Below are 26,164 nucleotides of genomic sequence, written 5' to 3' on the forward strand. Positions count from 1 at the left end.
CCCAAAAAAGGTAAACATTGTTTAAACTGCTCTTGATTTGTTTTTTACAATGAAATAACATTAATTGTCAGTCTACTGTTTTTAATTAGTGTACTAAAAGCATACTTTTTACAATTTTTTCATTTATGTTTTAACTGAATAAATAATTTCTCCAATTGATGATTCAGAAAGATTATTCTGAATAGCTGTTTTTAATGGTCCCATACTGTCACAGAAGGCCAAGACTGCCTATAACCGGAACAGTGCCTACTCCAGGAAAAATTAATTTTGATACAGCTAAGTAGGTGAGCATTAAATTATTTGGGGAATAATCTACATATCTGTAGTAAAATATACAATTTCTTCTCCCCACTTAATCTCTTAAAAAAGACATTTCAATACTGTAAATCTTTCATCATGTAGACCATGCATTCTTGGTGAAAATGGGTTCTTTGTGGCAAAAATCTTTATGTATAAAGCACAAATATATATAAATATATAGTGTTGATTAGGATTAAAAGAGCTAAAAAAGGCTCCTGGTGGAGCCTTTTTTGATAAAAGGCTCTTTTTTGATAAAATGATAAAAAAGAAAAGGTGGAGAAACACTGGTTGGAAGTAAATTATTTAGAAATTTACATGATGTTGGAATTTGGGTATTCTTTGGAGAACAGGAGTGGGTGATGATTTATCTCTGCTTTTTCTTTTTTAAAAAATGGATAGATGTTATTCTAAAATCTTCCATCTAGGATACTGCCACTAAACTAGGTTTTTATTTTGTTTTCCTTACATATAGAACTTTAATCAAATGAGCTTTAAACAACTTTAAATATATTTTAGCCATCGAAGCTATAAATTTATACAGCCAGTTTTATTACCAATAGAGGTTTATTTTTATTTCTGAACACTTTTAGAATCTCTTTAAAAGACTGGTTTTACTTTAATGGAATGCTATTTTCAACCACAAAATTAAATGTCATTTTTAAGTTACAATTGTTTGCTGACCTAGTTGTCAGTAAACAGTTAATCAATTCTTTGATTTATGTGTTTCAACAGAGCACTAGCAAAAAGAACATATTTTAGCTTTATATACTAAAATTGGATGGTAGATTTTCTTTCGGAATTAAGGAAATAATTTCTTATAAAGGACTTAAACATAGACTCTAATTTTACCTGAACTTCTAGGATCACTAGACCTTCTTAATTGCATTATTACCATCATTTTTATTCCTTCTACTTGTTATTTAGTATATTACATAGGCTCTTCATAGGGACAAATTAAAATCTTAGAGATTTTTTTTGTTTAAAATAGGAATATCTTCAACAGAATAAATGACTTGAAAGGTCAAATTGTTTCAGCATTACTTAGAACATTTTCTATTATTTTTCAAATATGATAAAGCTTTTCAAGGGAAAATTTCTTAGACAACTATTATGCTAATATTTGTTTGTTATACTTATTTAGGAGACCAGATTTTTAATGACCATGCAAAAGGTTTTCAGAGAAACACCTGATTTAGAGTAGGTTGTTAATAAAAGCTGTGTTTTGGAAAACATCACAAGCCTACTTATTGTTTTTTATTATAAAATTTCAGAAATACAGAAAACAATGAAATCATCTAGACCCTTTTTACATTTTGGTATGATTCAAGGTAGCTGAATTATTTTTAAATGCTATTACTCTAAAAAGCAAAACTAAAAGTTATAAAGATATAAAACTGCTGTGTGTGCCTCCTGGTGGAGAAGTTAATGTAGGGCCAGAAACATTGATCTTCCGTAATGTCTGTCACAAATGTTGAAGTAAAAATGCATGTATATATTTAGATCATATAAATGGCATTGCATGTGACCTTTTTTCTATTTGGCTTTTACAAATATAATAAAATAGGTCTGGAATATTACATGTAGATTCTTCTGTTTTCAAAATATTACATCTAGTTCTATATGACAACCTGTTCCACAGTCTTGGAAGCCTATTCTAAAACTGCTTGCCTGGTGTGGATTCAACTAAGTAATTTTTAGGAGATGTATCTTGAGACATACATACATACATACATACATACGTACATAGAGTGATTTATTAATACAGAGAATATAATTTTCTCAAGTCCTAGCACTCCTGTGAGAAGCTGATCAAAGCTATGAGCTATCTCCCCAGAAATGCATTCATGTACTCACAAATAACTTCATGTTCAGAATCCCTGAACCTGTGCTGGAATTCTTGAGTAATATGAAATATTCTGTAAACCAGCTGATTTTTTTAAACTGAAGATGGCTGTCAGCAGTGCTGTTTGGTTTGTAATATAGTGTTGAAGATGGTTTTTGTTGAACAAAATCAGAGCAGTTCAGTTCTTTGAAAGAGCTGTTGGGAAAATTAGTGCCCACTGTTTGCCACGTCCAGAATGATAGTTTACAAGTCAAGTAACAATGTGGAAAGCTGAGGTGTCTTATATGTACTAAGCTTTGGTAATTTAGAAATTTTCTAAGTCGCTGTGGTTAGCTAGAAATAGCTTAACATCCTTGTACAAATTCATGTGACACTGCCTTGGTTTTTGCTGACATCTGCTGGTATCTTCATGAAAATAAACTCTGCTGCTACTACTGAACACTTCATCTCATGTTCTAGATTGAACTTTAAACACTGGTAATTAAATTGAAGTGAGAAATTTTTTTTAAAGATTTGTTTGTTTATTTTTAGAGAGGGAAAGGAAGGAGAGAGAGAGAGAGAGAGAGAGAGAGAGAGAGAGAGAGAGAGAGAGAGAGAGACATCAATGTGCGGTTGCTGGGGACCGTGGCCTGCAACCCAGGCATGTGCCCTGACTGGGAATCGAACCTGTGATGCTTTGGTTCGCAGCCACACTCCATCCACTGAGCTATGCCAGCCAGGGAAGTGGGAAATTTTTAAAAATTAAAGTAGAAAGGTTTCTCTTTTTAGCCTTCTTAGGCCTTGCCCATGTTAGATTTTATTTTTCAAGAATATGAGTGAGGATATGAAAATATGCATAGGCACTTTTGGGCTCCTTTTCATTTATTTTTATAAAGTGGAGAGACTTGGAAAAATAATACTCTTTTCTATGTATTTTTAAAAAAATTCTCAAACACTTCATCGAACACTTAGTTTGAAAGGTGTAATAGACTTGTGTAGAATATGTACCCCAACTTGCGGATTTGTGATGGCATAGTTCTCAGGATTGATTCATTTTACTGAAATATTGTAACTTCTAGAAGATGAAGTAAATTAACCAGGTGAAGCAACTGGGTTAGTAATGCTACATCTTTAAACGCAACTCCAAAATATTAAACTACAGCCCCATGGAGTGGCACAACTAAAATGTATTGTTTTTCCCCTTGATTGAAACCATGAGGGAACTACTTCTTTGTGAGACACCTAATGATTAGAAACTTCAATTTTCTAATTTCATATCATTACAAACAAACAAATATGTTTTATCAAAGAGTTGCCATAATCGTCCTAGGCTATGGTTTTGAGAGAAATGGACTTAATAAAATGTTGGCAAACTGCAAAAACTGCCCCAAACTCCCCACCTTGACAGCTACCCCAGAAACAAAAGTTTTAGCCTTGTGATTTTCATTGTAAATATGCTGGATAATACTTTTTTTACCCAGTTCTTGTCAGAGGGACAAGTTTGGGTGAGGGCATATTTTAATGAAATAAAACAAAAACCAGACATTGGCTTAGGGTTGAGGATCTTTGCCTTGTCAAGGGAAAACATCTGCCCTGGCCAGTGTGGCTCAGCTGGTTGGATCGTCATCCAGTAATCAAAAGGTCACCAGTTTGATTCCTGGCCGGGGCACATGCCTGGGTTGTGGGCTCAATCCCTCATTTGGGCGTATATGGGGGTGGGGAACCAATTGGTGTTTCTCTTTCACATCGATGTTTCTCCTCCCTCCCCCTCTCTCTCAAATGAAAATAAAATAAACCTGGCGGGGGGGGGGGGGGACATTGAAAATCAAGTTGAAAACCTTAAGTCAGGCTTTAAGAAGAGAACTGGAGCAATTCAGAATATAAATACTAGCTCTGTAAATATCCCTTTGTTACCAACAATCAGAACAATTTGGTAAATCCAAATTAAATTGGTTTTAATTGTCATAGTCTGGTAGCTGAAATGTATGATTTACAATACTAGGTAGCATTGTAGTTATCGGTGGCATAAGATAAAGTGAATGGCAATACTGATGCCATGTAAAAGGATTTTACAAGATTTGGGGTAAAGTACAAATTTAATTTAGGCATTAAGATAGGTAAAATGATTCAGGGTGCTCAGTGAATTGTGGCATCGTTAAGGTTTTTAATCCCATGCTTTCCCCAGAGTTTAGTTAGCCTTTTGATTTGGATTGGACTTTTATTGTTTTTCAGTTTAGCAAAATATGTGATATCAGATCACAAAAAGAAAGTTTAAGGCCGCCAATCTGAAATAATCTGGAAAGAACTGTCACTTGAGCTTTTCTTTCTTTTTTTTTTTTTCCCTTTTTGGTGAATGAGATTTTAAAAAATGCCAACAAGTTTCTAGTCACTTATGTCTTAGTGAATGAGATTATGCAAAGGGAATTTCTGCATAAAATACAGGCCCTACAATTTGGGGCATGCAAATCAGATTTTTGTTTTCAAAAATAATTTGGCTCACAGCCTCTCTAAATTGGGCCACAAGAGGCCTTCCCTATAGGAAATGTTAAAATGGGAAAGAAACATTTCCAAAAATTTTCAGTACAAGGTTCCAACTATGCCAAAAGTTATGCTTGAACAAATGCATATATTCTCCTTGATGTCTTTTTGTATAAAGAACTACACGTAGATTTAAGGGTCAGAGAATAGCTCAAGATCCCTAAGGGACCAAGCCTCACACTGAGTGACACCCACCAACCCACCTTATGAGGCTCCTTATTCCTTTTAAAAGAAATGGCCCTTTGAGATTCTTAACACTGAATTTTGTTTCACTCTGGTCCCAACGGATTGGGTTTGGTGGGAGACTTGGCCCAAGGAAAGCTAATCTTTATATCTTGTCCAGACACTAATACGTTGAGCAAATGTAAAGGAAACACTGCTCAAATGACAGGTGATTAACTGCACCAATCAGATTCAGGAAACGGAAGGTAAGGGAGAAAGCAGTCAGTCTGTGTAAGGAGAAATGAAACGACAGAATAGCCGAAGCACTGTAATGGAACGTGAGGGCTCTATACTTAAACACCTGGGAGGTAACAGTTGCTGGATCTGCCACTGAGTCACCAGAGCTTTTGAGGGATTTGTGCATCTGTTTGGTCTTAGAAATACCCAGTCTCAATAAAGCCCGGCCATGCAGTCAAGATCTCTCTTAGTTTTGTATGTATTCTTCCAACAAACAGTCCACTACTAAAGAAAATCTTAACGAGGAGTTAGTTTGTTCACCCATAGAGCTCTACTAATATCCTGCCCTTCTGGGTTAGAGAAGAGACTGGAGGTGTAATGCTATGCTGCTGCATAGCATTAGTAGGTCTGGAGTAGGGGCAGAGAATTTGCATTTCTAACATGTTTGCAGGTGAGGTTGAAGTGGCTAGTCTGGAAAGCGCACTTGAAGAACCACCACAGTACCAGGGTGATTCTCAATCTTGTATACACATTGGAATAAGCCGTGGAACATCAAAACTACCTCTGCCTGGGCTTCACCCCCATATATTTGATTTAATTGGTCTGGAGTTTGGCCTGAGCATTGAGACGCCACTTCCCTTCTGGCTCAGTGTAGGGATCACTCAGGATTCAACTAGGCAACTGAAGGTTGATTTTGTCTGCCAGCCAACTGGATACCATGACCTAGCCAAGGTCAAACATGACTCTCAACATCTCTGTGGAAGTATTTTTTGTTGTTGTGATTATCATTTAAATCAGCAGACTTTGAATAAAGCAGATTGCCTTCCATAAGAGGAGCAAACTTCATCCATTCAACCAAAGGCCTTAAAAATACTGAAGTACCCCAAGGAAGGAGGGATTCCACCTCCAGACCTCCTTCAGACTTGAGCTGCAACATCAGTTCTTTCCTTGGTCCTCAGACAATAGATTTTGGGCTTGCCAGCCCCCACAAATTTGTGAGCCAATTCCTTACAATAAAACTTTCTCTCTGTATATCCATCTTGCTTTCATTTCTCTGGAGAACCCTGGCTAATACGATAACCTAATTAGTCTCCATTCCAAATTGGTTCCCAGAAAGGCTCTGGCTCTCAATCAAAGAATGTAAACCCTTCACTAGAATTTTTTTTTTTGCTATTTCTAGCTTTAGGCGAGTCAATGAATATATAGCTCAGTCATTTTTTTACTTCTTCATCCAGCTCCTATTATCAAATCTAGTTGGTTCCTCTTTGGAATATTCTTGAATCCATTTTAGCTTTTTTTGTTCATTTTTATTTTGTCTCTACCACCCCAGTTAAAAATCAATGGTGTATCGTATGCCAGTATTCATTCCCCTTTTTGGTGTTAGCAGTAAATTTAACTTTGAGCAGCCCCCCTTATACTCCCAGACCACATAGTTCAGGTCATGTGTTGACCTCACTTTGTGGCCCCAGGGGTGGGCACGTCACCAAGCCCTGGCCTTTGAGGGCTCGCCGCATCTCCCGAGCTTTAGAAAATGCTTTCAGGGCAGGTACACCACTAGCCAGGCCAATCAAAGCCAATAAACATCAGCTGTGATGGGGTTAGAGCAAAAGAGACGCTGTTTTTCTATGAGGTTTGCTAAGCTTACAGATTTAAGACTGGACCAACTGGTAGCTACCCTGAGCGAGATTTGAGAAGAATCTGCCTTAGAATGAAAACATGGGTGAAAGCAGAAGCCAAAGTCCAAGCAGACAGGACTGGAGTGCCTGGATGTAGCTGTGTCTGAAGTCAACCCTGGACTTTTCAGTTATATAAGCCAATCATTTTCTCTTCTTTCCCATGATTGTCCATGAAGTGAATGCAGGTAGCAACCAGAGGGAGAGTAGCTCTATTTGTATGAGGATAAAAACCACCAAAGTACAAAAGTAAAATGACCTGTTTAAAACTTATGCCCTTGGATCTTATATAAAATAATGTCCCCCCTTATCCACAGTTTCACTTTCTGCAGTCTCTGTTATTGGAGGTCAGGTGCAGTCCAGATATATGTAATGGAAAGTTTCAGAAATAAATAATACATGTTTTAAATTGCATGCCATTCTGAGTAGTCATGATGACATCTCTCAGGCCACTCCTTCCTGCCCAGGACATGAATTGTCCAGTGTCTCCACATTGCATAGGCTCCTTGCCCATCAGTCACATAGTAGCTGTCTGGGTTATCACACCAGCTATTGTGGTATCGCAGTGCTTGTGTTCAAGTCACCCTTACTCTACTTAGTAATGGCCCCACTGTATGAAAGTAGTGATGCTGGAAATTCAGATATGCCAAAGAGAAGCCATAAAGTACATCCTTAGGTGAAAAAGATGAAAGTTTTCAGCTTACAAGGAAAGACAAAGAATCATATGCAGAGGTTGCTTAGACCTAGGATAAGAATGAATCTATCCATGAAATTTTAAAAAAGGAAAATTTGTGCTACTTTTGCTGTCATCCATCAAACTGCAAAAGTTATAATCACAATGCAATTTAAGTGTTGAGTTAAGATGGAAAGGGCATTAAACTTTCTCATAGGTATGTTGTATACAGGAAAAAACATAGTATGTATGCCTGAACTATCCACTGTTTCAGGCAGCTGCTGGGGGTCTTGAAATGTATGCCCCAGACTGGTGGGAGGGGACTACTGTGTATTCCAAGGAAGGAGAGCAAGCAGCTGTGACCTATAGTCACATCTTTACTCCCCCAGATCCTTGCAGAATCTTGTCACTCATGGAGATGTAGCATGGGCTGAGGTAATTCACCACTAGGGAGGGTCTGAGATTCTATAATTAAAAATAAGAGATGTCTAATTAATAACTAATATAAGAGGCTTACAGTATCAATGTTTGGTATTTTGGTTGGTATTACTTGCTTTCAAAGCACTTAGAGTGTTTGAAAATAGAGTACTCAAAGCATTTGCTCTGTGATTCTATGTGTCATAGCTGGGATCCAGTTGTGGGTGAAGCGATCAGAAATTTTTAATAGCTAAGTCTGAATTAATTGACTTGTCAGGCAATTAAAGGTATATAATTGCCTCCAATTTGTGATTTATAATACATCAGTACGAAAGTTAAATTTAAGCATGAACAGCTCTGGCTCCTCTTCCCTCTGCCCTTGCGAGACACAGCGTGTGACGGACGGGAGGCCGTGGCTCTCCCCAGATGGAAGGGGACTCGGCACAGGGCGACGTTCCTTGTGTGCCGCTTCAAGCGACAGCGGGGCCAAAGAATTGAACGTATGGTGACTTTCTGGGACCTGATATTATTTTAGAAAGCTGTAATTCTTACTTGTGAAAGGGGTATTTAGATATTTTCATCTCTTTTGATGTTCTACTATATTGGTGTATTTTTAAACCTTTTTTCCATTTTAAAATTAGATAAAAGAAAGGATACATTATCCATGCCATGAATTTCATAGGTTCATCTACTTCTAAGGTTTCTGTGCCAAACACGTTTATATGGATAGCATTGCTTTCCTTGAAAAAGTGTATGCCTATAAAACATAGATAAGTTAAGGAAATATTTGGTTTGCTAAACCTTTGCTGTTAGCCAAAACTTCTGTAAAAATAAAGAGACTTCAGGAAAAGAAATTATTTTTGTATTTCTACCTTGTTGACTTTTGTGCTTTAAAACTTAAATGAGCTGATTTATTCCTTTTTTTTTAAGATTTTATTTATTTTTATTTATTTTTAGAGAGGGGAGGGAGGGAGAGATAGAGATAGAGAGAGAGAGAGAGAAACATCAATGTGCGGTTGCTGGGGGTTATGGCCTGCAACCCAGGAATGTACCCTGGCTGGGAATCGAACCTGGGACACTTTGGTTCCCAGCCTGCGCTCAATCCACTGAGCTATGCCAGCCAGGTGATTTATTCAATTAATAATTGGGACAATCTAATAATAATATACCAGCCACACGTACTGAGTTTAACTCTTCGCAGTGTGTTACCTTTGTTTGTTACCTTTGTGTGTTACCAAAGGTAAATACAGCTCGCCTCCTCACACAACCACAGCAAATATTAACTACAAAACAACTATCATTAGGTGTTATCTCATTGCACTTTCATAGGTGGCAAAATCTATTAGGTCTACTCTACTGCATCCTACTTAGCTCTTACTTTTCAGTTTTATCATACAGTGTTATCAACTGTAACCACCAGGTTTTACATTAGATCTGAAGAACTTATTTATCTCATAGCTGAAAATCTGTACACTTTACCAGCCTCTCTCTATGTCCCCCAACCACCAGCCCTTGAAAACCACTTTCCCACTCATTGTTTCTAAGAATTTCACTGTTTTGTTTAATTCCACATATGAGTAATATCATGAAGTATTTGTCTTTCTCAGTCTGGCTTACTTCACTTTAGCTGCTACTTTTATTATTATGATTTAACAGAACAAGAAACTGAGACTCAAAGAATTTAATAACTTGACTAAGGTCACATAGCTTATAAATTAAAGGGAAGGAAGTCAAATGAGGTCTACTGACTCCCAAGCACAAATGCTGAGTAAAAGGCAGCAAAGACTGTATAATTAAAAATAAGAGATGTCTAATTAATAATTAATAATAAAGAGGCTTACAGTATCAATGTAAGTCAATGCTTGACTTCTGGTCAAGATGGAGACAATGTAAATGCAGCTTGCCTCCTCACACAACCACAGCAAATATTACAACTAAACTACAAAACAACTATCATGCAGAACTGTCAGACAATCGAGCTGCATGGAAGTCCAAGAACCAAGTAATTCAAGAAATCACACTCATTCAAACAGGTAGGAAGTGTGAAGACACAATGATGCAGAGACATGGAGATACAGAATGGGCTGGTCCCACACACACATGTGGTGGATAAAAACCAGGAGGGACACCTCAGGAGCAAGGGATGTGGGCTCCACAGCAGACCATCCAGCCCAGGGTTCCGGTGCCAGAAAGGTGAGTCCCCATAACTTCTGTCTGTAAAACCAGTGGGGGTTGGGGTGGTGGAAGAAACTGCAGGATTCTCAGGTGTCTCATTTTAAAGGGCCTGTGACAGACTTAGGACTTATTCGGACTCACTCCCTCTGGACTCCAGCACCAGGGCAGCAGCTTTCAAGGACAGTGGAATATGGGGAGAAACTGAAGTGTCTGGCATCAGGTGAAATACTAGGGAACAGCTTCCTCCTGAACAAACACCTCTGGCAGTGGCCATTCTCCCTTTTCTGAGCCCTCCCCCTCCACAGAGCCACATAGCGGAGATTCCATCAGTTTAGTTTACAGGGGTTGCCTTGCCCTAGCGATTACCTAAGGCTCCACCCATCCACCTTATGGGTGTGCTTGTCTACAATTAGACCGTGCTACGGAGGCTGGGGGGTGGGGGGTGTCAAAGCAGCTCTACCTAGAAACAAACACAGGGCGGCTGCCAAAATGAGGAGACAAAGACACATGTCCCAAATGAAAGAACACATAAATGTTCCAGAAAAAGAACTCAGCAAAATGGAGATAAGCAATCTATCAAATGTAAAGTTCAAAACGATGGTTATTTGTTTTGAACTCCTTGAGTTCCCTGAGTTCCTTTGATGCTCAAGGAACTCACTGGGTACTTCAACAGCATAAAAAAAGACCCAGGCAGAAATGAAGGTTACATTAAGTGAAATAAAGAAAAATTTACGGGGAGTCAGCGGTAGAGTGGTTGAAGCCAAGAATCAGATCAATGATCGGAACATAAGGAAGGAAAAAACATTCAATCAGAACAATAAGAAGAAAACAGAATCCCAAAAAACAAGGATACGGTAAGGAGCCTCTGGGACAACTTCAAACGTACCAATATTTGAATCATAAGGGTGCTGGAAGAAGAGGAAGAGCAAGAAATTGAAAACTTATTTGAAAAAATAATGAAAGAAAATTTCCCTGTTTTGGTTAAGCAAATAGACATGCAAGTCCAGAAAGCACAAAGAATCCCAAACAAGATGGACACAAAGAAGACCACACCAAAACACATCATTATTAAAATGCCTAAGGTTAAAGATAGAGAATCTTAAAAGAAGCAAGAGAAGAGCAGAGAGTTAACTATGAAGGAGTTGTCATAAGACTGTCAGCTGATTTCTCAAAAGACACTGCATACTAGAAGGGACTGGCAAGAAGTATTCAAAGTGATGAAAAGCAAGGACCTACAGCCTAGATTCCTCTATCTCTCAAAGCTATCATTTAGAATGGAGAGGCAGAGAAAGTGCTTCCCAGACAAGGTAAAGCTAAAGGAATTCATCATCACCAAGCCATTATTACATGAAATGTTAAAGGGACTTATTTAATAAGAAGAAGAGGAAAACTGTGAACATTAGAATGGCAATAAATTCACAACTATCAACAACTGAATAAAAAAACAAACTAAGCAAACAAGCAGAACAGAAACAGAATTATAAATAGCATTTGCATGGTTACCATTTGGGAGGGGGAGGGAGGAGAATAGGGGACAAGGTGCAGAGAGTAACAAGTACAAATTGGTAGGTACAGAATAGGCAGGGGGAGGTTAAGAACAGTATAGGAAATGGAGAAGCCAAAGAACTTACATACATGACCCATGGACATGAACTAAACACGGGTGACTGCCAAACGTAATGAGGGGTACTGGGTAGAGGAAGACAAAGAGGGAAAAATTGGGACAACTGTAATAGCATCATCAATAAAACTTATTTTTAAGAAGTAATGATATAAAGTAAAAATAAATAAAAAGATGAAAAGCTAATGTGTGAAGGTGGCTGTATGGATACATAGAAACCCCCTGAATACTTGACGATGTGATACCACTGAGCTGCTGCATCAAGCTGGAAATCACCCGTCTCTGGACTTTGTTGTGTGAGATAATTAAAAGGTTTCACTGTCTAGGAAAAAACAACAGCAACAAAAAAACCAATGCCAATCTCTATTCATCGTGTTCTTTCTCCAGTTATCTTATGCATATGATGTTCTTCCTACTCAGGGCTCATTGGAGCTATTTGATTCTGATGGTTTAGGTATTGTTATTATTATAGTTTATTTCTATAGTATTATTATAGTTAGGTTATTATAGGATAGTTAAGGCGTTCCCTAATAGTTAAAACTTTTGTCTACTTCTGTACCCAGCACTCAGCCACCTTCATAAAAATGGAAAATTACTGCTCTGCAAGTTCCAAAATGTTTTTCTTATTCCATTGTGAGGAGTCACTTTGAGCAGTAAAGCGTACATATGATAAGTGATAACAACAGCTGTTCATTGTCATTCGGCACAATTGTGCTTTAGCTCTTTCAAAAATACTTTGTCCATCTTCATTGTATGATGCCCAAATGTCCAGAAGAGGGCGATGTTTCACTACAAACTCCCAATGAAGCGACTCTGACCTGCTTTGGAGAAGAGAACCAATTAGAAAGCAAATTTCTTAAGGTATTAGAGTGCTATTTGCTTAAGTGCTTTAGGAAGAAAATGTTTCTTAATGTGGAGAAGAAAAAAATTTTCTTTCTCAACCACCTCTGTTTTATGTAAGTTGTTCTTTCAACTGGGAATCAAGTATTCTATTGAAGTGCAGATCGTAGTGAAAATATCCCAGAATCAGTCAATACTTCAATTATAATTATTTACAACCCAGAGCAGAGCGCATGGTCTTTGGTGTTAGACAAATGAGAGTTTGAAGGCTGTTTCCACTACTTCTTAAGCTCTGCAACCTCAGACAAGTTACGTGGTTTCTAGAAGCCTCCATTTCCTTGCATGTAAAATGTGAACAGGGGTACCTCCATGGTAAAGATATTGTAAGGATTAAATGTGCCAGGTTGAGAGCCTGATTCAGACACGTGCTCAATAAACGGAAATATTCTAAATTTCTGAATAAGCAGTCCATCTGAGCAAAATTATACGAGATTTGCCCTTAAGGTGAGCCTTGGTCATTTCTACTATGCTGCATAAAACACAGTGCTTGGCACATATTACACAGTTAGTCAATTTCCGTAACTAGAATATTTTAAAATGTGAAAAGAAACCACGAAGCCCGAGATAAAACTGGTATTGGAGTCTAACAGATGTGTTTCTACCTTCTTTCTTTTCCTTTCCTTCCTTGATTTAAAAAAAAAAAAAGTCAGGTCCCTCCTTTCTTCGAGGGGGGAAAGTGAGTCGGACCAATTAAGAATAAGGTGTTGGGGCTGAAGGCAGAAAAGTGGGAATAAAAGGAAGTGTTGTGTTCACTGTCCTCTGTCTTCTTGGTGGGCAGGAAGCCAGCTACGGAAGCAGGGCAAAGGCCTGGGGCCACAGGAGGGCGGTGTTTGTTCACAGCCTGCACCGCGATGGGCCACAGCCATAGAGGTCAAGGCAACAAGTCCAGGGTCACCGTGCAGTGGCTCTGCGGTGGCCAGCAGCGCGCTCTCAGAGGTGCAGGACAGACGAAGACACCCTTGTGCTCTCATTGGTCTCTCCCTTCCGCTCATCCCCGCCTCCTGCGCCTCCTCCGGGAGATCCCCACCAGACTGAGCCCCGAACAGCACCACGAGGATAACGACCCATCCTGTCACTTGGTCGGTCCTCAGCCTTTGGTCTGGGCACTCGCAATGGAGGTCCTCATGACCCAACAACCAGATAATGTAAATGATGACACAGCTGTCCAGAGGGAAGTCACCTCTAGATGACAAACATGGCTGCCATTGGGGCTTAAAAATAGAAGTTTTATATAAGTATGTTTGTCACATGACAAAAAATTTGTGAACTAATTTTCCAGCAAGAGAAAAATAGTTGAACAACTAAATGGTATAATATTTATCAATATAATGTAACCAAATAAGTTTTTTGGAGAATTTTTAATGACCGGGGCAATATTTTGATATAATGTTAAATTCTTTTAAAGATAAATAGGACAATTTCAATTTTTTCAAAAAGCAAAATAAAGTGGAAAAGCAGAGCGAGAGATGTACCATGATGTTGAGAGCATTTACTTTGATTTCATGTCATTTTAAATTTTGTCTAGCGTTTGTTCTACAATTTTCAAATTTCCTATACTGAATGCTCTTGTTCTTATAACCATGACTGCGTAGCACTACAACAAAAAGGTGGTGGGAGTTGTGATGTTAACGATTTGTAACCCTTTCTGGTCACCTAGAGGACATGACATATAATTCCGTGGTTGAAGGACCTCGGGCAACTCTCTTGACAGTTCAGACCCTCCGTTTCTGCTGCCTTAAAATGAGAGTAACTTCGTGGGGGAGAGGGGCCTTCATGCAGCTGTCGTGACGATTGAGTGAGATGATGTTCGTAAAACTTTGTTCAGCCCAGGGCTTGGAACAGAGGAAGCCTTCACTCAACTCTAATAATTATTAAACAGCAGAATAAATGACTTAATTACCTAATTTCATCCCCAACTATGCTGATTGTTTCATCTCAAAATTTTGGAGGAAGGAAATGGACATCAGACCCTACTGGGAAATGGATCCCCGATGATAAAAAGACAAACGCAGGAAAGTGTGATTCTTTGGGAGTAGGACAAAGGACAGCCCACGTGGTTCTCAGAGTGGCGCTCTGCCTGCGGCTGTGTTCCGAGGAGGAATGGACCAGCACACAGACTTTGGGTCCTCGTGTGTCACAGGGATGCAGGGACAGCGCAGTGCCCAGACCCGCACAGGAGTGAGGCTCTCTCGGTGGAGCCATCCAACCCACCTCTGACCACGGAGGCCTGGAAGTCCTGTGAGCCACATCATGAGAGATTTAGGCTAAATGCTTCATTTAAAAGCTTATAATAGTGCTCTAGACAGACAGAAACTCCAGAGGTAAAATAATATCAGCTGAGTGCCTTCAGAATAAAGCTGGAAATGAAGAGCTCCTGTGAATATCAGTGCGAAAGCCACCCCAACAGAATGTGGCCATGGTCGGATTTACCAAATGTACTTCATCTTCCTGCACCCTTCCTCCTGCCACCGGCTCCTCCCTGCATGGCCCGAGGCACCAGAAACTATGTATCAGGCTTCCTGGGCCCCATCAAGAATTTCCTAAAAAATAGGGTTGGAAGAATATAAATATAAACAAACAAACCTGCCTTGTTGCTTTCGTTTTAAATCTAGAGTCAAGGTAAAAGATTGTTGAACTCTTCTTTATAATATAAATCTGAGTCAGGTCCCAGGCTGAATCGTTAGCCTTAAACAGCCGTGTGAGCTCACGGCTTCAATTATTTCCATGTTGCAGACAATTGGAAATGCCAGGAGATAGTTTTGTTCACTCCTTTGTCTCAGTGCCTACAATGCTGGCTGGCTCCGTAACTATGTGTTGAATCAGTGAGTGGAGCTAAGCAGTATGCATAAACCTCACTGCTGGTTAGAGGTGGAGCTGGGGTCACACCTAGGCTGGCCTAACTCCAGAGACTGAATTCTCAGCTGGTGCCTCTGCTTACTTGCCTCTTTCCCACTGGCTGCTGAAGCCTGGGAAAGAAGACAGGGCCTGTTGGTAGAGGTAGCTCCCTGCACAACACTTAGAGTTGGCATGTCCTTGGAAATGACTGGCTGTATGGTGATTTCTCCAGGGTCACTGTTTAGACGTTACTAACAATCCAGGGCTCCTCTGGTCTTGGAATATGTCTCCATATTCCAAGCTGTGAAAGTAGGATAGTTCTGTATAACATAATTCTTTAGGCTTTTGGTAATACAGAATAATAAATTGTAGGCTACTCACCAAAAATCTCTAGATACAGGCAACCTTAGTTCTAGGATCACTTAGCAATTGCTTGAGGGATTTGAAAGTCTCTTGCAGACAGACAGTTGAGGGAATTTCCCCTAAGAAATTATCAAGATTAGGACTTGGAAGTTAAATGCAATTCCCATATAATCCCTATACCTCTTAGGCTGTATCTACTCAAAGGTGACAGATGGAGTTTGCATCTCTTTGTGTGATTAACATCAAGCACCCTGCGAGGGTTGAAAAGATTCATTATCTGGAGAACTTAAAAGGCAGGATGGACAACTTCAATTTAGACCATTGCTGGATGTGATGGAGTGCCTTTCAGAGGGGCCCGCAGGGGGCGGGAGTGGGGAGGAGCACCACCCACTAGGCTCTGGAAAGGCTGTCAGAACCCACAGGCAGCAAGCACCCAAGTGGGGGATGCATGACATATGGGATCAGAAACCCTGAGTTTTAGCTCAGGCTCCACTACTAGCTGAGTAGCCTTGGGCAAAGTCAGTGCCTTGGAGGTGATTTTTGTCATCTGTAAAAGTGGCAATGACCATGCCTGACTTTCACGTTGTACGGACGCAGCAAGATGGCTGCCAATGCCTTCCTTGTAAGTGCTCGGTACAAGGCTTGGAATCATCATCATCATCGTCATCATCATCACTACACAAGGGTTAAGAGGACTCAAAGATGAGCAAGACATTGTATTTCCACCCAGTCTTACAGAACCTGGGGCTAGTACAATCTTGAGGGACTCTTAAAGGAAAAGAATACAACATTATGAATAAGAATTCAGTACACTGCATTTGAAAGGCCTTTGTTGGGTTCACACCAGATGCACCTCTGCCTCCACAAGAAGTGGTATAATAATTGTCAGGAGCATGGACTCAAGGAGGCACACTACTTGGGTTCAAATCCTGGCTTAGCTGTGTGACCTTTGGCAAGTTGCTAAACCTCTCTGTGCCTCAGTTTTTCATCTGTGAAAAGGATGGTTGTCAGGGTTATATAACATGTAGCAGTGGTGGCACATAGTATGAAATATAATTGCTTACAATCCCTATTTTTCTTCACCTCCTTTCAAGGATCTTTTCGCCTGGAAGAATGCCCTATAACAAGTGCAAGTGTTACTTAAGACAGTGTGGGGAGTGCTGTGAGGAAGTACAAACCTTGAAGTCTGGAGCAGAGGAGGACAAGATCTATCTACTTGGACAAACCAGGAAAGGTCTCAAAGGACAAGCAGGGAAGGTTTCAAAAGGTAACACATTCCAGGCGGGGGAAACAGCCCCCACACAGGCTTGGGGACTCGACATATTTGTGACAACAGAGGTCTACACTTGTAGACTAGAGAGGAACAGGGAGAAGAACCGGGGAAGGCAGATTGGGGCCATCGTGTGAGCGCTTGGGTGCCCGGAGGAGGAGTGGCAGGCAGTGCAGAGAGGATTAGAGTACGTGGGCTTGAGGGAGATGAACGCAGCAGCAGGAGAGGTGGCGTGGGGTCAGGGCCCGCAGTCACCCTGGCAGTGGGTAAGGAAGGCCCCTCGAGTCCTACATTAACAAGCCAGACCATGTGAAGAGGGCCACCAACACCATCGGGAAGGACAATCATTTCTTTCAAGTCTGATGAGCGAAACTCCAGTTTGTAGTTTTTACATTTCTCCCACTCATATTAGTGGCTGGATTGAGTTTCTCCTTCCTATTCCATCCATATGAAAGGCGGAAGGGCTTCTGCCTATGAGAGAATGCAATTGTCACTCCTCCCAGCCCGAGGTCCTGGACTGCTGGGCTCTGGCCACGGGGCTGAGAAGGGCTGTTCTGGCAAAGGTGTATTCTCTCTCCTAGTGGAAACCTGTCCCATCCCCTCTCATTAGGACGAAGACTTTCCAAGATATCTTTTGCTGTCACCTTTTAGAGTGCATTTTCTTGGGAAATGAAGTGCTTTCACATGGCTGCCAGTTACTCAATTTTCTCCCCAGGCAGGTGGGGCTATTGTATACAGCACGCTGCACAACCTACACAACTCTGTGGGACAGCCCAGCCACCAGTCAGGGCCTCGTTACAGAGGGCACCTGCGGGGCTGCTCCCAGGTGTTATCACCCCTCCGGGCAAGGCAGTTGCTGTGTGTCTCCCTGCGGGGTCTGCCTCCCTGGCCTTGGTTAGTCCAAGCCAGCCAGCACCCTTCCCTGGAAGGTTTAGGGTCAAAATTAAGGAGAGGATCAGCCTCCCCTGGGTGGTGGGAGCTATAGGATTTGACTATGGGGAACCCCCACCAGCGAGGGTCCCAGTATATGGAGGAAGATGTCTACATAGCAGAGAAGGATGCTCTCCCAGGAGGAAAGTGAAATGCTGGTTAAATGTGAGTGCCTTTTCCTATTTTCCCTGAGGACTGACTCTACCCTTGTTCTGCTTTAGGTTACATGCGGTTCCCTTGCAGAAATTTCCTTCTTCTTTTTCCTAAACCATTTTGAGTTGAATATCTTTCCCTCTGGGGCATATACCCACGCTCTCACCCTGTGCTCGTCAATTAAGCTTACTCAACGTGTTTGCCTTCTTTCCGGTGTGCTACGGGCTAAACAGACGACCTCATCACTGCTAACACAGAGAACAATGCATTAAACCTTAATAATCACAGTAAGTGCTTACCTACTGCTTTTCAAATTTCAAAATAATTTTTCAATCAGTAGTTCACTCGATTTGCATAAAAATGCCAAAAGACAGTCCAGCTACTCTCTTCCTCACTTTACAGAAAAGTTAGGCCCAGAAAAATTCGTTGACTTTTCTAAGTTCCGAACCTCAGTTCTTTTCTTGCAAAACCTGAATTTCAACTTACATCTCTCCCTTCCAGATCCCATATACTCTACCCAATACCATCTTGCTTTAGGAGGTGACCCAGTTCTTAGACCTCCAGATATTGGTGAAGGTGAGTGAGGAAGGTAGTGTGGGCAAGAGCACTTTCACAGGGTCCTCAGAGCTCTGGTTAGGCAGCTTTCTACTCTGCCTGCAAGGAACAGGGCAGTACAGTTGCTTATGTTCGATGGGACCAAGGGAAATAACACAGAGCCAGGAGTTAAGGTGAGGCAAGTGAGGTGTGAAGGGTGAACAACTTAAAGAGATACTTACTCTCAAGGTCATGCAAGGGCTTGCCGTGGTCCCGCAACACCATTAAGGTCATAGCTGCAAAATTCAGACTTGAAGGGCATGGCAGAGACCTCCTGAAATAAAGACACCTGTTCTGGGCTAAGTGTTAGGAGGTGTGCTGAGTAGAAGAATCAAGAGACCAGAATCAGGCACCGGCAGCCAGCCGTGCCCTGCCTGGCCTCTAGACATCATCACCTGAAACCTTTGCTCCGTGCCTGGTTCGCTCGGCTAACTGTGCTCTTAAGAAACAAAAACACTCACCAGACACACTGACGTCCTTGCCAGTAGACTCTGAGGTGAAGGAAAATTACAGTTACGTTCTGTTGGAAACCTAGGAAGAGCCAAACAGATACTAAATACCAGTGTTTTTAAATCGACAAAGGAGATCCTAGAGAGAATCTGTCTCAGGTCAGATTTCTGTCACTTTTGACAAAGATTCCCAAATATTATTGCTGTACACTTTTAGCCTGCTCTCTTAGATCAAAACATGCTTATTCTTTTTTATTCTCCCTTTCAGTGTACCGAAGGGTTATCAGATCAGGAAATGGAAACTGATGGAGCTTGTGTGGCTTTTCTCAAGGTCGTACAGCCAGTCCCTGGAAAAGCCTGGATCGGAATCCAGGTCTACGGGTGCACAGTGCTCACGCCACTGTATCGTGAGTCAGAGAGAGTACTGGACCGAGGGAGTGAGTGTCCAAGGGAAAAAAAAAATGTTAACACTAGTCATTTCACATATGTGCGGTACTTTAAAACTTTTCGGAGTGCTTTGGTATTTCATTTTCAACTCATGAACATTGCTAGGGTAAGCTATATCTCCGATAAGAAAATGGAAGCACAGAAAGGTTATATGACTTATCTGAGGAAACACACTGAGGTCAGGGCATGGATGGTGTTTCCCCCCACCCCCGCTTCCGTTTTTCCCTACCAGACTGCAGGAGGAGCCAAACGTTATCTGACATTCTTTGTTTCCTTAACGACCACTCTTTCCCACCCTGTATTAGTTATCTGTTGCCACAAAAGAAATTCACTCGCAACTTAATGGCTTAAAATAACAAGCACGTTCATTCACTCACTGTTTCTGGGGGTCAGGAGTCCAGGCGCCACTCCTCTGGGTGCCTCCAACTCAAAAATGTGCCCTGAGGTGGCAGCCAGGTGCCAGCTGGGGCTGCAGGCTCATCTGAAAGCTCAACGGAGGGATGACTTGCTTCTCAACTCTTGGGAGGCTTTGGCTCCTCCCTGGTTGTTGGCTGGAGACTTCCCCCAGGCACCACACAGCTTTCCTCAGAGGGAGCACCTGAGAGAGCAGGACCCAGAAGCCTGCAAAGGCACATGCCCCAAATCTTGTGTGTAACCTGATCTTGGAAGGGGCATCCCATTACTTTTGCCGCGTCCTATTCATTAGAAGCGAGTCAAAAGGCCCAGCCCACAGCCCACCGGAAGAGCTGGCAAAAAGGTGTGACTATCCTCAGGCCGCAATCACCGGAGCCATTCCGGAGCCTGCCTATCACCTCTCACATGCCCCAAATTAAAACCCATCTCCAAGAAGCCTAGGGTGAAATAACTCTAGGGTTTAGTTTATTACCCTTCAGTCTTTAAGGAAAAACAGGTTTGGTGTGTTTTTTTTTTTATTGTAAAGCAAAGAGGGTTATTCATCCAAAAATTATAGCTGGCAGCTTGTTTGATATTTTGAAACCGTTGTGCAAAGAGGACACGTATCCCAGAGGGACCAATCTGAGAGTCGGCCATCCATCTCTCCCTCTCTCTTCAGAGCATGCTAATTTCATAGTTGGGACTTTTTTTCCATCGGAGCTGAAAGTCTTGCCTTCCAGACAGCGCGAGTGAATGACACCGCCTGCATGTCAGAAATTGCTACTGACATTTCAATTTTGCTTAATTTTTCCTCTTTCTTTGATAGTATTATGGAGAAAATTTACATTTGAATAAAAAGCAAATAGTGCATGTCAGAGTAAGCATCAGGGAATGTCAAATTGTTTTTTTCCAATTACAACTCTATTTCAAATAGGGTAATGCAATTAAAGGATAATTACTAGAAGCACAAAGCCAAGGTTACGATCAGAAATGGTTACCCTTTCACTTTAAGTCCTGTCTTGCTAAATAAAATATTCCTGAGGGGCAAGTTACTGTTTGAAAATAGAATACACTCATCCAGGAACAACCAAACACTTGGCAGTATTGACCAAAACATCTATTTGTGCATAAACACAAGTGTTTTAAAGAGATGAAAAGACGCTAAAGGTGAGCTGCATTTTCCTGGGCTTCATCACTCTGATTAATAATGTGATAAAGTAGCTGTAGGATGCAATATTAATTAACAATATATTAGTTGCATTTTATTGCCAATAACATAACAAGCTCTGAAATAGTAGTCAGACTAAACTGCTGACGTGGGCTTTTCTGCAAACTGAGCTGTAGTTTGATTTCTCATTTGTCCAAGTGAAGCATCAGCAGCTGAGTAAAACCAATTACCACAAAACCCACCAAGCCTTCGGCAGCAACTTAGTGCATCTGAGCTTTGCCCAAATATTATTACTTTCAAATTAGAGACTGGCCTGGGACGGGGAACGGAAGAATTTCCGCTGCTGAAAGTAATTCAATATGGCAGTCTCATTGTGTAATTCTTTGCAGAGGCAAATAGAAAGCAAAGACTCCCTTCAACTTCGAGACATCTTGAGTCCGTGGCTGTCCACTTCCGGAAGGCAAGCCTGGACGTAGGAAAGTCAGGCATGAAAAGAGAGGCATTTTCCTGACTCCCTCAAGTAAAAAAGGGTGTAGGGAAACTTTTGGGTCATAGTGTTCGTTTTTGAAGGGAAGCGCTGATTTGGGTGTGGAGCACTTTAAGAAAAAAAAAATGCAAGGCCAAGAATGGAAAGGAATAAGGAGGCCTAGACAATGGGTGGCATCTCACCTCACGGTGTAGAGAGAAACCCTACAGCACAAAATCCATCAGGTAAAGAGAGAATGCTGAGTTAACATAGGATATGGAGAATTAAGACAAGCATGGCAGATGCCTGGAGAAACTTGTGTTCCCAGCATCCCTTCACTTCCTAGCCCCTCTCTGTCTCTGTCTGTCTGTCTGTCTGTCTCTCCCTCTCTCTCCCTCTCACACAGTCATTTCCTATCCCCTTGTCTTGCTCAGTTTCTTTCACAGCACTTATCACTACCCTAAATTACATTCTAGGTAGTTGATTTATTAATTTACTTGTTTCCTGCCTGTATCCCCACCCAAATGTAAACTCCATGAGGTCAGGGATGTGTCTGTCTGTGCATTGCAGAACAGTGCCTGGCACATAGTAGGCATAGAAATCGTTGGATCAAAGAATGAACCCATTCACTGAACTTACAGTCACCAAATGCCCAGTGTCTAAGTGCAAAGGATTCAAAGGTGATGATCATCCTAACTATCGTTCATTGGAGTTTACTCAGTGCCCTCAGTGAGCTAAGAGCTTCACATACAGCAGCCTACTTAATCTCACAACAACTCAGCAAAGGATGTGTTTTTTTTATTTTTTATTTTTTAAATAAAGACCTAGAGACCCAAAGAGACAGGTGTACTTAATGCCACATAGCTAGAAGGAGGTAAGTCCAGGAATTAAGTGGTGTCTGCCATGCTGACTGCAGGCATTGTTGCTTTCAAAGATGAATAAGGTACACATGTCCTCCTCGAGAAGCTCCCAGATTGGTGCTTTGGGTTTGAAGCATCATTGTCTTAGAAGCATCTTTGCCTTGCTTGGCCAGAGGGAGAATCCAGCAATGAGTCCTAAAGAACTGAAGATGGACATGTGCCACTCTGGGAACTTCGGGAATGTCCTCTCTCCCGGCAGGATCTGGGATTGCACACCGCTTTGCCTGAGTGAGGTCAGATGCTGCTGGAGGTTCGTGAGAGCACCGTATATTCTCACATTCCTGGTTCCATGTCTGTGAGATGGGAGCCCAGCAGCTGTCAGGGATCCTATTTACTTTTAATAAATCTAACAAATGGATGATAAATAAGTGATGAGTCTTCTGCCTCCGAGAATCCAGCAGGGGCAGGACCAGCCAGGTGCCTGGGAAGCCAAACTCTTTTCCAGCATTTATAACTGAATTCTAAACAGCCGACACCAAACTCCGCAGTCAGTTCAGATCACAGAGTTTCTATGTATTTTACAGGTCACACAACTATTCCTCTCTTTGGTCCTCTGGAATAAAGAAAGTCCCTCAGCCTATTCATTCCATGAATTAAAAAAAAAGATTTAAAAAGGTCTCTCTCAGTTACAATGTTGTTCATGTCCTTTGACCAGAAAGAGTTAGAGAAAAACTTCAGGATTGATCTGAGGGACACTGAGCCCAGGTTCCATTAAAGTATATTAATGCCAAGGTCTGTGCAATTAGTGAAAAGTCAATTCCCATTACTAGTTAACACTATTGAATATCTGCTTTCTTTAATAAAAAGCCATGTCCAGTACAAAGAGAATAAATCAATAGGTTGGCTGCATTTAGATCTATTCTGCTTTCTTCTAAATGCACAGAGAAACTCCCTGTCAGAGCTCCGCTGTCTGTCTGCCAAGCCCCGTCTGAGAGCTGGCAGCCAGCCCTGACGTCTTTGCCTGGAATCTTTCATTAGCACGATCTTGCCTTAGCCCTCATTTCTCTAATCAGAAAATTTGAGTTTTACCCTGTGTTTAAAAAGTCCTCTATTTGAGCTTACCCTTGATCTGTCTCTGATTTGGACTTGTTCAGAAAACAAGCCACCGGCAGCCATGGATACACGCTAAACCCCGGCACTGGCCGGCATCAGCCCTCCCTCCAGCGAGGGGACTGTGGGGCGGGAACAACCTGTTACAAGGGGCCGAAGAACCTTCAGGGTCTGAAAGAGTTTTTTCCTTGCAGGTACACCCTTTCCACGGTTTTACAGCCGGTTAACCCTATCTGCTGCCAACTTTAGAGGCAGCTGAAAGGTTCCAGATTTTCAGGTGTAAAGAGCAAAATAAGATACACCTGTCCCTTGAAGTGTCTAAGTTCTCTGTTTTCCCAGGACCACGTGCAGAGGAAGGACACATTCACCCCTCTGCATGGAGGCTGCCCCCCCTGTAGCTAAGCCGCATTACCCATCTTCTTCAGTGTGGCCCACAAGAAGGGGAAAGCTGTTCAGCCACTGCTCTCATTATAGTATTAATACTTAGTTTATTACAGATTAAAAGGACCCATTGAACCCCACTGTCTCTCATCTACTTGCTGATTATGTGTAAGTTACCCTGAAGTTGGAATATCGTATTCCCATTAAAGTGAATTATACAGGGTCTGGCAGAAGTAATGCCTGCCTGAGTGTGGTTGGTGGGGTAATAATAAGGGTGTAATAATTTATAGTTTTAATGTGAAAATTTCACCCAAAATGTCATAAGGTGCACTTGAGTGTGATATTGTTATGTTACAGAATTACATGCTTATGATTTTGTAATAAAAGTTTGTAATTAAACGGGGGTGTTATTTATTCCAGACACTGTATTTCCCCAAATCATTTTATTTACCAGTATACTCAGTCTTTGACTGAAAAACGATTGATATCATTTTCTTTAGCTCAGGTTCACTGTGCAGAATTATATGATATTCTCTTTATTTTTTTTAATCTTTGGGTCCTTATTGTTATCCATTGGTCTGTATTCACTCACTCAATATTTCTGCACCCTTTCTCCTTCCTAGAGTATGTGTTTGGAGGGATTGGTAGGCTTGGTAGCCATAATATCTGTGTCATGGTTTCAGTGAAAGAAAATATTTGAATCCCATTCTTTTCAAGATTCAGCTAATCAGGATAAATTGTTCTAGATTTTTCAATTGCTTCAAGTCTATTATTTCTCCAGCCAAGAAGGTGAACAGTTCTAAAGAAGTACAAGCTGGCCGAGCCTCTCTCTGCCTATTCTTGCTGTGGGGATCCTTCGTGTCTCTTGCCGTGGTCCCATTCCTCACCCTCAGGTCTGGTCTGCCATGTCAGATGATCACAAAGGAGGCCCCGCCCCATGAGACCACTGACGTCAGCCACCGTGGTTGCAGAGTTAAAGGAAGGAACTTCCTGCACCACTTCATGGAGCAGCTTACAGGGTGAGAATAACTGAAGCAAACAGTGGCAATTTATACCACCCTAATATAAGGCGGGGAAGTGTTCAATTGTGAGGAGACATTTATGGCTACACAAATAGCCCATTTTTCTTCACTTTCAAGGTTATAGATTTTGAAAAGGCAGGTTTATTAGGTGACAAGGGAAGATTTAGAAGTCATCAGATAGCTCCTTACCATGTTTCCTTCTTTCTGGCAGCTGCAGCTGTGAAGGTCGAGCTATGCAGATTTAGTGGGTACAAGATCTACCCAGGACACAGGAGGCACTATGCCACTGTGTGGACCAACGGGAAAGTTTCCAATTTCTTAATGCCAAACACAAGTTAACATTCCTTTCCAAGAGGAGCCCTCAACAGATACACTGGACTGTCCTCTGGAGAAGAAAGCACAAAAAGGGACAGCTGGAAGGAATTCAAAAGAAAAGAACCCACCACGCAGTCAAATTCCAGAGGGCTTTCACTGGTGCCTCTCTTCATTGCCAAGAGGATCAGAAACCTGAAGGCAGGAGAGCTCAAGGAGAACAAGCTATCAGGGATGGCACGGCAGCAGAAAAGGCTAAACAAGCACCTAAAGAGACAGCAATGGCTGCTGCTAAGTCTCCCACAAAGCGTGTGCCTAAGCCAAAGATTGTGAAGTCTGTGACATTTTCTGCACCCCGCATTGGTGGAAAATGCTAAGTTGGAAGATTAGATTTTAAAATAAAGACCTATTTTTAAAAAGGCATCCAACAGGCCAGCAGAGTGTCCCCAGTAGCTCAGATGCATCTGCCAAAGGGATACTGACTAAGGAACATGTGACTGGATCAAGGGACCACGGATCTTTGTCATCCCAAGTAGCGGAAGGCTGTCTACCTGGCCAGAAGCAATCACTGAATTCCCATTCTGAGATGGAGTTCACAAAGCAATGAGCAGGCATTGTCAAAAAATTAATACGGGATGAAATATGGTAATGAATGTTGGGAAATGAATAAATGCAGCCCCAAGCAATCTGTCTGCGTGACGTTTATACAGAAAAACTGCCTCTTAAGGGTTTGGCAGTTGTCTTTGGTCCTTTAGTGAATCCGGCTGTGATAACCCTGAAAAAAAAATAGCAGGAGGCAGAATTGGATTAAACAACTTCACTTTTACAAAATATAAAGAGATGTTTAAAAAGTTCAAACTTCACAAAATTGCCACAAATGCCGCAAATCTTAT

The 26,164-nt window shown here is 41.4% G+C and overlaps 1 protein-coding gene across 1 annotated transcript; it reads left to right on the forward strand.

The window, feature by feature from the left end:
• The first annotated feature begins 13,369 nt into the window (after positions 1-13,369).
• On the forward strand, positions 13,370-25,648 carry LOC114498984. Its single transcript, XM_036030001.1, is given in 4 exon segments — positions 13,370-13,663; positions 19,381-19,533; positions 25,077-25,263; positions 25,266-25,648. Coding segments are annotated over 4 exon segments (1,017 nt in total).
• The last annotated feature ends 516 nt before the right edge of the window (positions 25,649-26,164 follow it).

Source organism: Phyllostomus discolor, chromosome 6 (assembly GCF_004126475.2).
Source record: "Phyllostomus discolor isolate MPI-MPIP mPhyDis1 chromosome 6, mPhyDis1.pri.v3, whole genome shotgun sequence".
NCBI lineage: Eukaryota > Metazoa > Chordata > Mammalia > Chiroptera > Phyllostomidae > Phyllostomus > Phyllostomus discolor.